General features: G+C 46.7%; 1 protein-coding gene across 1 annotated transcript in view; it reads right to left on the bottom strand.

The window, feature by feature from the left end:
- RYR3 (ryanodine receptor 3) overlaps nucleotides 1-13,359 on the bottom strand; it is a 535,021-nt gene that overhangs the window by 230,785 nt on the left and 290,877 nt on the right. Inside the window, 2 exon segments of the mRNA XM_058738297.1 lie at nucleotides 4,909-5,150; nucleotides 7,639-7,772. Of these exon segments, the coding sequence (XP_058594280.1) occupies nucleotides 4,909-5,150; nucleotides 7,639-7,772 (376 nt within the window).

The raw sequence follows: 13,359 nt of genomic DNA, 5'->3' as shown, positions 1-13,359 counted from the left end.
TGACCCTTTAGAACAACCAACAGAAGGGCTAGTCCATAGAAAGAAAAGCAAAGGAGTTACAAAGTCTAAGTCTCTATAATCCTAGCCACAGCCCACCCAAACAGGCTGGGAAGTCCTGTAGCCTCTCTTAGTCTGAATAAACTGCCCCTGGCTCAGAGGCCTGGGCCTACCTTAAGGTCCCGGGAAGATCAGAAAGGCCATTCCAAAGCAGCATTGTAAGATAAAGGAAAATCTCACTTTATCATAGGCTGCACATCTTCAAATTGACCCAAGGACACATTCCTGCAGGATTTAGCCTCTTCTGATGAGTAATGTAGGCAACTCATCAGCATTTCCACTGCCCCAGGCACTGCAGAATTTGGCACTATCATGCAAACACAAACACTCTGGCATTCGGAAGGAGAGAGGATCCAAACACGTAGAAATGCTGGTGTTCTTTAGCCACTCCTTGGGTCCTCTTCACAGAGCAGCAGCAGGGCTGGAAGGGTCTGAGTCACAGTGGGGTGTGCCTCCACCGCTCAGTGCTGGGACTCATCTCAGGAGGGAGACAGGTTAAGACCCTCCCATACAAATGCGATTGTTGAGCTAAATGATTTAAATGTTTAAAAAGCCAGACATCATAATAAATCAGGAAATGCAATTTTACCCCATTCATTTCCTGCATCACTTATCACTCGGCAAGGTAGATTCCTCTGCTTATTCCAACTGCACAAGGGGAAAAGGTATTAAAAGGGAAACGTAGACAGATTTCTTTCTGTGAAACTGTCCTCCCAGCCAGGAACATACTACAGGCAGCTCTGAGTCGAATTCATCCCAATGGCAGCCCCAAAAGGCTACATGAAGGCTATGTCAGGAGAGGGAAAGCAATGCCAGGACCAGAAAAGAACCCATCCTCGCAAAGGAAACTCCCAGTGGCTAAGCTGACTCAGGAGCCTGTTAGGAGGGTTAAGATGGGGGATAGATCTACAGCTGATGCTTGAAAGTGGCTTCACAGACTTTGGTGGCTAAAAAGACCCATGAAGACTGCTTTTTCCTTACATAGAGAAAAAGCTCATTCATCATCCCAGGAGGTCACCTGAAACTTCCCTTCCTGTGGTGCCTGGGTGACTCAGTTGGTTGAGCGTCCGACTTCGGCTCAGGTCGTGATCTTACGGTTTGTGAGCTCAAGCCCCACATCAGGCTCTGCGCTGACGGCTCAGAGCCTGGAGCCTGCTTTGGATTCCGTGTCTCCCTCACTCACTCTCTGCACCACCACCTCCCCCACCCCATCCCCAATGTGCACTCTGTCTCTCAAAAATAGATGTTAAAAATAAAAAAGAAACATCCTTTCCCATTCAGCATGGGACTCAGGTAGTTCCCCTGAGGATGGGCTGCTCTCCTGGTGTCCAGTGAGGTACCCACAACTCTGGACATGGTCTTTATGATTGCAGTGGACCTCACAGACAACAAGGGATGGGAAATCGTATTTACTGGGTAGCTAACGTGTCATGAACTTCATGTTCCTTACCTCATTTAAATTTCATAAGAGCCTATATATCTTCATTTTATCTGAGGAAACCAAGTCTCTGAGCCCAGAATAAAAAAAAAAAATCAGTAAACAGAAGTTCTGGGATTCAAACCCAGGCACAACTCCAAAGCCATGCTGTTTCTTCTTGACTCTTTCCAGCGACTACATGTTAGGGGTACTATAATTCCTACCAATAATGACAGTATCTACTGTGCTTTATTTATTTAAAAAAAATTTTTTTTTAACGTTTATTTATTTTTGAGACAGAGAGAGACAGAACATGAACGGGGGAGGGTCAGAGAGAGAGGGAGACACAGAATCTGAAACAGGCTCCAGGCTCTGAGCTGGCAGCACAGAGCCCGACACGGGGCTCGAACTCACGGACCGTGAGATCATGACCTGAGCCGAAGTCGGCCGCTTAACCCGCCTGAGCCACCCAGGCGCCCCTCTACTGTGCTTTAATAAGTACATTAAAGATCAGTTCGAGGCAGTAGCTTAGTTCATACATACAGATGAGTTTAAAGTTAATGGTCTTGGGCATTTATATCTCAAGGAAAAGGAGAAAACTTGTCAGGAGGAGTTCCCAGCAGGTCTCCCTAGCCACCCTCCCTTACATCCTGCAGTAAGTTGGAGTATTGTTTCCATTTCATTTCTTCATCCAACAATTATCCTTTCATCAGATCGTCCAAGATACAGTGGTGTCCTGGTGGGAGTCATTAACAGAAACCTTATTTCTTCAACTGGAACACATGTTGGCATATTTACCCGCAGTGCCTTCTGCCAGATATATGTTCCCTGTGCGCTGGCTGGGGAATTCAGAATGATGCCAGACCCAAGGAAGCTTTGTGTTTTAATGAGCACGAGACGTGTCAATCTTGTTGACACTGGTCTCTCCACATCTCATCAGATGCTGAGGACTGAGGGGGTGAGGTTCTCTGAATGTACCTATACGGCATTGTATTACTAAGTGTGGGTCATGTTCAGAGAGCCACAATCAGCTCTTGAAACGCTGAGTCCCAAGTCCCTTTCCCCTGTCATCTATCACCAATCAGAAGGGCCACTGCTCGTGATGACTGGTGTGGGCTTGGCGCATCTGGCTTCCCAGTCTTCTGCTGAGAAAGGACAAGAGGGATGACGAGCATGGGGCATGCTCCGGGAACGGTACACAATTAGATGGATGTTTGAGTTCTGAAATGCAAATGGCAACCTTTCCCGGATGCCCTGGCTTCTCTGTCTCTTGACTCATCGATGTATTCATTCCGCAAATTTTATGAAGGGATCCACTAAGTGCCCCACACGGTGCTACAAAATCTGGGAAGGACTGAGTAACACTTTTCCTCTGAGCACGGTTAGTTTCTCTTTGGAACAAGGGTCCAGTTTGCCTCATCCAACAGTCTAGGTGTCCTCCGGATTTCCTTAACCAGTCCCCAGGCAGAGTTCCCTTCAGGTGTAACCTGGAATGCAGTTGTAGCTTGGGTGATGGTGACGACATGGTAGGAGAGGAGCAGCTATCAGCAGGCAGTAGGGGAATGATGTTGTCAAGCCAATCCCGCTCATGCCCCCTCACAGATTCCACCCTACCAAACTCAGGAGATGTAGATGTGGGTAAGCATAAGAACTCTTTCTTTTTCACTCACTTCCTCGGAGACAGCTTTCTGAGCACTTCATGACACGTGAGGCTAACCCACATCACAGCCACAGTCTATACAGCCACAGACACAGTGGCTCCATGACCCAAGAAGGGAAGATCCACGGTCACTCCCCATGAGGATGGCACTGGCGAAGGGAAGTTGGGAGGATAAGAGAACGACAAGACAGGGCTTTCACGTCACTATCACCCATCATTCTGCCGTTTTTTACCTGCCTTTGTCTGCACCACACTGTCCCCTGGGACGCACAAAACAGAGATTTTTTTTTTTTTCTTCCCACAAATGATCCAGGATACATTTATCAATAAGTAAGCGGACACCAGTCCTAAAAGTTTTTAAATGTTTATACTGAACATACAACAGCACAAAAAATTAAAAAACCAACCCATGCCGACCCGCTGAAAATACATACCAACTGTAAGATATGGAATCAGAGCCCCAGGTGACGGTTTCGGCCCGAAAGTGGAGGGAAAAAGGAAAATGTGATAGGTTACATAGTTCCCAGTTACAAAAGAAAATGTATAGGTTTGTGTTGTAGAGACAAGCTTTTCCGTAGTACTGGATTTGGGGAAGAATGCGTGTCATCGTTTCTTACGTAAGAGACATGCTTACATAAGGGATTTCTATAAGGGACACAGTGACTCCAAATACAGTCTCACAAAAGATACAGGTACGATGTGCTGTGGACAACAGAAAGAAGAGGTAAAGCTCTGGTTCTGGGGGAAAGCCTACAAGTTAGCCTTGCATTTTCGTCTAGGCAGAAGCTAACCCATTCCTGCGGGCACAGGCCACGGATATGCTTGGGGAAAGCATAAGTGGAGTTTTAAAAAGGAAGGTGCACTTTTTTATTTTTTTTTAAGCGATTGGCATTTAGGGTGTGCCCGGCACTGATCCAGGCATTCTGTAAAGTGTATCATGAAGCAACATGTTGCACTGACATAATGATGGACTTGTAGTCAGATCTGGATCCCTCTCAGCATGACTGTAAATAAACTACTTAAACATCTCTGTGGTGGTTCCACATGCGTCACATGAGGCCAATATTATGAACACTGGGGCGCCTGGGTGGCTCAGTCGGTTAAGTGTCCAACTTCAGCTCAGATCATGATCTCACGGTTCGTGAATTCGAGCCCCGCATCAGGCCCTGTGCTGACAGCTCAGAGCCTGGAGCCGGCTTTGGATTCTGTGTCTTCCTCTCTCTGTCCCTTCCCTGCTCGCTCGCTCTCTCTCAAAAATAAGTACACGTTAAAAACAATATTATCTTGTTTTAATAATAATATTATTATATATGTTTAATAATAATATTATCTTATTATCATTAAGGGGTCATTATATAAATAAAGTGAGGGGAAAAATGTACAAAAGGTATGTAAGCTTCCTGTAAGGTCCAGTAAACAAAAGGTATGTAAGCTTTACTGTAAGGTCCAATAAACAAACGCTGAGTCTCTTTCCCGGTTTGACTATATAACCCTTAACATCCTAGGCAATAGTGATGCTACAAATACAGTCACTGAGCTTGGGAACCGTTAACTGAGCCACACTAGATCACGCGGCTGCAAGTGCCGGAGTCATGGTGGCAAAGCAGGACAGTCTCATTTCAGATCTGATGTGCTTTCCACTTAACCCTCTAATTAGCTGAGACTTTTGAGTCTGCATCCTTTTGACAGAAAGTGACCACCGCAGCTTGAACAATTCAAGCCTCGATCATCTCCAGCAAGGGAAAAGGGGCCAGAGCTCTGGCAAGGTACTCACCTGACCAAAGGTGAAGGCCATCAAAGCCATAGGAATACAGGTCGTCTCCAACACCGTTGCCTCCCCATCCTTCTCCACCTCCAGGGTACGGAGCATAGCCTGAGGAAGAGGCCCAGCCCACCCGTAGGTGTGTGGGCTCAGCTGTTAGGAAAGGATCCACTTGGTCTATGATCAGCTCAAAGTACCACTTCTTGTACTGTGCTGAGCCCTCAGCAACTCCCAGGAAGATGTTTGGCCGAATGCTGAAATTGAACACGGGACAGGTGGCAGCTACAGACTCGGAAGCACGGAGATAAACAACAGCAAGCAGGTTGAACTGGGCCACAGGACGCACTGTCAACTGAAGGCAAGAGCACTTCTGTGTTTTTCATAGGATTCTAAAATAGGAAACGCTTAGAGCCTCTAACACTTGATCCAGTTCTCAGTGGGAGGTGTCAGGACAATGTTAATTCTATTTAAAAATATAAAGAACGTCTCCTTGTTCCATTCAAGGCAAGCAGCATTTACTGAGTGTCGACCATGGGTAAAAGATGCTGAAAACGTCATAGAAATGCATAACCATAAATCCTTGTGTCTTTCTGTAAGTGGAAGAAGGAACTTAATCAAGTTCCATCTCCTGGGAAATTGGTTCAAGCTCCCCCTATTCCCACAGTGGCAGCTTTGTCACCTAAGCATAACTAGTAACAGTGGCCTCTTGAAAGCATTAAGAAACCTCTATTTGAAATAAGCCAGACCAGGGGCACCTGCGTGGCGCAGTTGGCTGAGCATCTGACTCTGGTTTTGGCTCAGGTCATGATCTCACGGTTTGTGGGATCAAGCCCCGCATCGGGCTCTGCGCTGAGCAAGGAGCCTACTTAAGATACTCTCCCTCTCTCTCTGCCCCTCCCCCACTCGTGTTCCTTTTCTTTCCCTCTCTAAAGAAAGCAATCAAGCAAGACAAACAAAGAAAACGACATGGAACTACTTACAGGTGGAATGTAAAAAAAAAAAAACAACGCAAAACTTCTTGAGAGCAGAAAAGCAGTTGCCAGGGGCAGAGGTAGGGGGTGGCAAAAACAGAGGTTAGAAAAAAAGTCCAAACTTTCACTTGTAAGATGCATATCGTAAGAGGATACAACGTGTAACATGGTAGCTACAGTTGGTAACACTGTATTGCATAATTGAAATGTGCCAAGAGAGAAGAACTTAAGGGCTCTCTCACACACAAAAAGGATAAATATGTGAGGTGACAGATGTGTTAATCTGATGGGGCAAATCCTTTCACAATGTATATCAAATCATCATATTCCATACTTTAAATATCCTTTAACTGTTTGTCCATTATACTTCAATGAATAAAGCTGAAAAAATTCAATTGAAGACAGCAGAAAAAGGGAGAAGGGAAGAGAAGCCACTCTTAGCCAACTTTGATAAGGGCTGGAGGACTTAATGTATCCAGAAAGATGGTTAAAAGCTTGGGACAAACCATTTAGAGTTTTCCTGGTTGGAGTGCTATTCTTAAATATCTACTCTTCTGGGCTGGAGCTGCATCCCATTTTGGGTGGGCCAGGAAAAACCAGGTTGGTACCAAAAGAAACTGTGTGGATGGCTCAGTTCTGTTCTACTCTCCACAGTTCTTTCCTCACCTTGTAGATTAGGGAGTGGGCCTGGGTAGAAGATAGCTCGATAACTTAGGCCTGCCTAATGTAAGTCCCATGAGTTCACATGACTCCCATGTGGCTGCACGTGTCGATCAGCAGGCTAGGATTCTGTGTGAGCCCATGCTCTTCATCGTGGCCTTCACAGATAACCTCGAATGCCATGTGCCAGAGGATGCAAGAAACCATAGTATCAACATGGGGCATCCATTCGATTACAAGATTTTGAGGGGCACCTGGGTGACTCAGTCAGTTGCACATCTGACTTGGGCTCAGGTTTGATCTTGTGATTTGTGAGCCCCACATCAGGCTCGCTGCTGTCAGCCTGTCAGGGCAGAGCCGGCTTCGGATCCTCTGTCCCCCTCTCTCTGCCCCTCCCCTGCTTGCACTCTCCCAAAAATAAACATAAAATTAAATAAAAGAAAGAAAATTAAAAAAAAAAAATAAAAGCAGGACCAACGCAATAGTGCTGGAAGTATCCAGGAGCTGAGCTAGGTTTAAAAAAAAAAAAAAGATTAAAAAAAATAAAAGGCGGTATATTAAAATAAAAGTGAGGAGCGCCTGGGTGGCTTGGTCGGTTAAGCGTCCGACTTCAGCTCAGGTCATGATCTCACGGTCCGTGAGTTCGAGCCCCGCATCGGGCTCTGGGCTGATGGCTCAGAGCCTGGAGCCTGCTTCCGATTCTGTGTCTCCCTCTCTCTCTGCTCCTCCCCTGTTCATGCTCTTCTCTGTCTCAAAAATAAATAAATGTTAAAAAAAAAATAAAAGAAAAAAGGGAGTATGTTATGAAGAAGTTACAAGATCTGTACTTAACTGTAACATGAAACATGGTAGACCACTTCGGGTTAAATGCTCTGGCCCTCAGGTGGAACACATACTCTCCACTGTCGGCTACCTCAGGGGAAACGTTTAAAACCCTGTGAAAAGGGCTGGTGTACAGGGCCCTGAAAAAGCACACATCTGCCCAGTGTCATCTTATGTACCCACTTTGCCATGGAAACCATCGGGATGCAGCCCTGGAGTTCAGATCAGCCCTCTTCCTTTCCTGTCTGGAAACAAGATGGACACTGTGGAATGATGAGAGTGGCCTCACCTTGTCACGTCGTTAATCAGCCGTGTCTGCAGGAGCAGGTTTCTCCGGGGCAGCAAGTTGTCACAAATCAGATTCTGGTTGGCTCTCACGGCGACCCCATTGCAGAGACAGAGGGAGCACAGCACATCCAGAACCTGCAGCAGGACACAACCCACAAAGCCTTAGGACCAACTGGAGGGCACAGTGGGCAGGACCTGATTGCCAAGACATAGGAAGGAAGCGGGCCTTGTGAAGTGGCGAGGGGAGGCTGGTGGCAGGTGGGGGGAGACCTATTCAGAGTCAAGGCCACCACACCTTCCTCACTAAGAAAATCAGTGAGCAATGCTGGAGCCTGCTGCCCCTGGGGGACACGAAGCTGGGTTCCTTCTAGTCCCTCTACCCTCACCTTAGGCCCCTTCCCTCTCAACTATGCATGTGACCTGTGATCACTGTTCTGTGAAAACAGGTGGGAGTATGGGCTGTGAAGACAGACTGTCTGGGTTAATATCCCAGCCATGGCAGGACTAGGGTCAGATGAGGCATCTGGAGCACAAAATCCAGGCCTGACACCCTCTTGGGAGTCGTGCATGAATGGGGCATGGACCCAGAAGGACCTGGAAGGTCCTTCATTGGCATCGAGGCTAAGTTTATGCTCCCGCCCAGCCTTGGAAACCCCCTGCACTATGATCAGTAGGGACTCATAGCTCTTCATGAAAGGTGCTGTTAAAGAGAAAGCCACAGGGGCGCCTGGGTGGCTCAGTCGGTTGAGCGTCCGACTTCGGCTCAGGTCATGATCTCACGGTCTGTGAGTTCGAGCCCCGCGTCGGGCTCTGTGCTGACGGCTCAGAGCCTGGAGCCTGTTTCGGATTCTGTGTCTCCCTCTCTCTCTGACCCTCCCCTGTTCTTGCTCTGTCTCTCTCTGTCTCAAAAATAAATAAACGTTAAAAAAAAAAAATTTATTAAAAAAAGAGAAAGCCACAGGCCCCAAATGGCATCACTTGGGTTAAGGTCCCAAGTCAGTAAGCCAAGACTTAATACCTAATCTAATTGTAGTTTCAAACCCCTAGGAATGTAACCTTTAACCAGTCAGTATGGGGATTTCCCGGTCAGCAATAGGAAATTGACTGAGAGATCCCTTCTGTTCCCAATAGGAGGGTGACCTTGCCTAAAACAATGGATTCTTTGCTAGTAATTTCCTTTTCCCCCCACCTCCTCTCTTCCTTTCAAAGACTTTCCTTTCCTGCAGCCCTTTGGAGCTCCCCTCTACTGCTAGATGGGTTGCTGCCCGATTCATGAATCGATTAACAAAGCTAATCAGGTCTTTAAAATCTCCTTGAGGGGCGCCTGGGTGGCTCAGTCGGTTAAGCGTCCGACTTCAGCTCAGGTCACGATCTCGCAGTCCGCGAGTTCGAGCCCCGCGTCAGGCTCTGGGCTGATGGCTCAGAGCCTGGAGCCTGCTTCCAATTCTGTGTCTCCCTCTCTCTCTGCCCCTCCACCGTTCATGCTCTGTCTCTCTCTGTCTCAAAAATAAATAAACGTTAAAAAAATTAAAAAAAAAATAAATAAAATCTCCTTGAATTTTTGTTATCTAACAGCACTCAGCTTTCCATTTGACCAAGGTCCCTCACAGGCAGCAGGCTTGGGGAACCTCACATAGGTCAGTAGAGAACACAGTAGGGCAGATTCCAGTTCCTGGGTCTCCTGCTGTGATATCCTCAAAGTTCGTTAAGAGACACTTCTATTCCTACTAATGGTATTCAACAACCTTTCACCCGCTCTCCTTCTCTCCTAGAGTGAGAGCAAACCTTCCAGAGCCCAAGTGTTCCCTGAACCTATGAGACCAGCCACCAAGCCACCGCTGCACCTCTTCATTTTCCAGCTGCGTGGGAAGTGGGAACCCAGCCCCTGGCTTCCTAGCCACAGTCTCCTTGTGCCGCATCCTCTCTCATTCAGATTTTGTGTGCCTAGATCGTCAGAGGAAACTGTTCTGGGCCAGGCACTGCTCTCCCCTGTCTCCCCTACAGGGAGGTGTGTGCAAACGGCAGTTGATAAATAATAACCGACAAGACTGTGGCAGCCACATTTCAGTCTTTCAAAGTGGCCACTAAGACTCGATGCTTAGTGGGGTTGGATGAATTCAGGTTGTTGGCATTAGTATTCATAATTCTCACAAACCAATTTTCTACCTGACTCCCTGAATGTCAATTTCGTTCCAGATAAATACAAAGCACATTTATGGGACAAGCAGAAAAGAATCCCAAAGGCAGTTTAATGGAGAACTCTTACCATTCCCACTCTGTGAAACATATCGACTGTGGAACTGGAAATCCAGAGGATAATTTCTCATTCTAAGGAAAGAGCCATAGGTGGCCAGGAAATTAAATACTTATCATCCAGCCTATCAGACATTTTCATCGGTTTTGCCTTCGAGTGACGGCTGCGGGAGCCTTGCTGTCATAGCTAGAGGGACAGCAGAGCTTAATTCCCATCCAGCAGGAAGAGCAAGGAGAAAAAAGGCTCTGTGAGAAGGACCTGCCTAATCTAATGTCTCACTTATAAATAAACAATGCCAAAAAGCAACGGGGCTGACTTGTTTAGGCTTTGTTTTAGCAGGCCTTTCTTGGGGTAAAAGAGGGCAACGTGGCCAGACTGCCTATCTGAAAAGGTTTAAGTGGGTTCCTGTCAAGGTGACGGGGACGTAGACAAGGCCAGCCCACCACAGGGGACCCACAAGCATTGTGCCTGGGGGTCATCTGTACTTAGGGAGAGGGAGTATCTTCGTGGCCTCTGAGAAATGTGGCTAGATGTGGCAGGCACGAACGAGCAGTCACCAAGCTCCAATTCCTTCTACTCCGCAGCCCACAGAGGCCCCACTTCCCAGCCTACCCTGCAGTTTGTGGGGTCATGTGACTGAGTTGTGGGCAATGGAAAGCGGATGGACATGACCTACATGGCTTTCAGGCCTGGTCCCTAAAAGTCTTCTACACAGTCCTCTGCGCACTCACACTCTCCTCCCAGCCAGAAGTAGGGGTCCCGGGGAAGATGACAAGGACATCACCTAGCAACTTGCCAGAAATGCAGGTGTTTAGGACCACTTCCTCTGCTCCCCTCCACTGCTCCCCACACCAGACTCACCAGCTGAGAGTCTTCATTTGAACACAAGGAGTAAAGCACACTGCCTTCTGCTAAGCCTTGAGATGGAAGGAACTCGTGTCTCCCCTGAGTGGCCACACAGCCTGAAGCCCTCCCACTGACTGGCCTAGGCTGGTGATGGGAGCAAAGATACATCTTCCTAGTAAGAATCTGGGCTGTCATAGGAGTTAGGCTTCTCTAATCTATACACTGGCCCAACTAGAGACTGTCCCTGGCTCATGTTGTGGAGGTCATTGGCTTCTGGCTGTCCTCCTTTTCAGACCTCACATTTCATTCAAGATCCTCTCTGTCTGCTTTTTATTTCCACTAGTCTCTACCCCCAAACAGAGGCTTATGTGGAAATTCTCCTTCAAAAATAAACACCTATCGTATATCCATGGAAACATCAGTTGGCTGTTGCATTTTGCCCTTCAGCTTATATCTATAAAAACAGCTCCATGCTAAAATGTAATTATTCTGTATAAAAGCTGTAAAAATGCTAATGGTACTTATTCTGTGATTCTTCTTATTGAGTCCTGCATTTGAAAAATGAAGATTTTTGAAGCCCCTGAGGAACAGATTTTTTTTTTTCTTGCTGCAGAGGCGAACTGGGTTTCTAGAAAGGCTTCTCTATTGCCTTGGCTGCCCGGGGGCTCAGAGATAATTTCATGGAGCTACTATAGCAACTACTTGGGAGTTAATGGTATGCTTCCCTGTGTTCTGTCTTCCCCGTAACCCAGGCCAAACCTCCAATTCTGGTGTCTACTTTTTTGGGACCAAAGTTGTTACATTTTACCATACATTTTTCTCATTGGGGGCTCGAAATCCTCATAAAAATAAAACATATTTGTGACTACTGAGGAGGTTTGGAGTAAGATAGGCTTGGGGGCAAGCAAAAAGGGCAGATTTTATTTTTATTATTAGATGGGAAAATTAGAGGGCGACTTAAAATGTTCCAACTGTTCTTTTCACCAAACAAGAAAAACCAGTGCTACTGACATAGTGTGTTTCTTAGCTGTGATAAGCCAGCCATCTGTTGGATGAGACAAGGCCCGTCCATATGGGTGAGCTTCCATCCAAGGTGAGATGGGAATGTATTCTGGCTCCATTCATTGCTTTTATTCATTTAGGACACCCTCAACAAACACATATTAAGTGCCTGCTATGTGTAATGTATGAGCTTGGCACTGTGAGGAATGAAAAGTTGGTCCCTGCCCTGAAGGAACGTAGAGTCTGTGAGAGCAATCGATGTGCAAACATGACTACAGTGATAGGTGAAGCAGAACCACCAAGGAATGGAGGGCTAGTGGTAGGATGGAGGAGAGGAGATCACATCCAACTGGTATCAGAGAAAGTTTCCTCGGGGCACCTGAGTGGCTCAGATGGTGGAAAGTCAGGCTCTCGATTCCGGCTCCGGTCACGATCTCACAGTTTGTGGGTTTGAGCGCCACGTCGGGCTCTGCACTGACAGTGTGGAATCTGCTTGGGATTCTCTCTCTCTTTCCCTCTCTCTCTCCCCTCGTCTCTCTGCCCCTCCCCTGCTCACACTCCCTCACTTGCTCTCTCTCAAGATAGACATTAAAAAAAAAAAAAAAAAGAAAACTTCACGGAGGAGTGGCATTTGAATAAGTTTTGAAGGGCAGACAGAATTTTTCATGGGTGCTGGAAAACCAAGAAGTGAGGAGATGTGGAGATTTCAGCACGAGTCAAGGCACTGAGAGGTCGAGGGGCAGAGAGCATTTGGAGAATGGTCTTTTCACTCCAGAGATTGTGTTCTTTCCCTCGAACTTTCTGACCTCCATTGGATCATGCTTTAGATGAGTGGCAATGCTTTCCACGTCAGGGAGAGAGCTAACAAGTGAAAAATCTTAGAGGCTGCATTAATTACTGCCACCACTGTATCTACTCCCATTCTAAACCTGTGATTAGAGCTGGAACAGTACAAAAAGGGGTTCATCAAACCCATGAGATGTACAAACCTTTTTTTTTTTTTTTTTTTTTAAAGAAAAATGTCACGGCCCTGAAGACCACAGATGGGCCCACAGGGGAGTGCAAACTCCAGTCTCAGAAACCTTTACTGGTCTAAAAATGCCTTCTAGTTATGAATTCTTCACTGTGCAGTTTTGTTTTTAGAGAACTATAAAAATAAGAACGTGCAATTAAAAATATTCTCCCGGAACACGTGGACCCCAAAGAACATGTTCACAGACGGCAGTTTGAGAAACACTGGAAAGAATATTAAATGCTGAGGGGGGAGACTCAAAGTCTGGTCCTGGGCTGTCGTGAACGAGTTGTGTGGCCTCTGGCACGTGACTTAACATGTCAGGGCCCACGTCTCAGCCTTGTTTCTGCCACTGACAAGTGGAAATAACAATGCTACGTCATGGGGTCATACTGAGGACAAAGAAAATGCATGGGAATGTGGAGGACAGCACCTTGCATTTGTCAAATGCACAAATGTTAGCTATCGTCGTCGTCATAATTGCTGTTGCTATTATTGGGAGAGCTGTGAGGTGCTTTGTGCTTCTAAAATTCTACGTATTTTCTCGAGTACCTGGGTGGCTCAGTCAGTTAAGTGTCCATCTTTGGCTCGGGCCATGATCTCGCGGT

The sequence above is a fragment of the Neofelis nebulosa genome, chromosome 7 (genome assembly GCF_028018385.1).
Source record: "Neofelis nebulosa isolate mNeoNeb1 chromosome 7, mNeoNeb1.pri, whole genome shotgun sequence".
NCBI classification, from domain to species: Eukaryota; Metazoa; Chordata; class Mammalia; order Carnivora; family Felidae; genus Neofelis; species Neofelis nebulosa.
The sequence above is the reverse complement of the archived record's forward strand: the minus strand, read 5'-3'. Positions and strand labels throughout refer to the sequence as shown.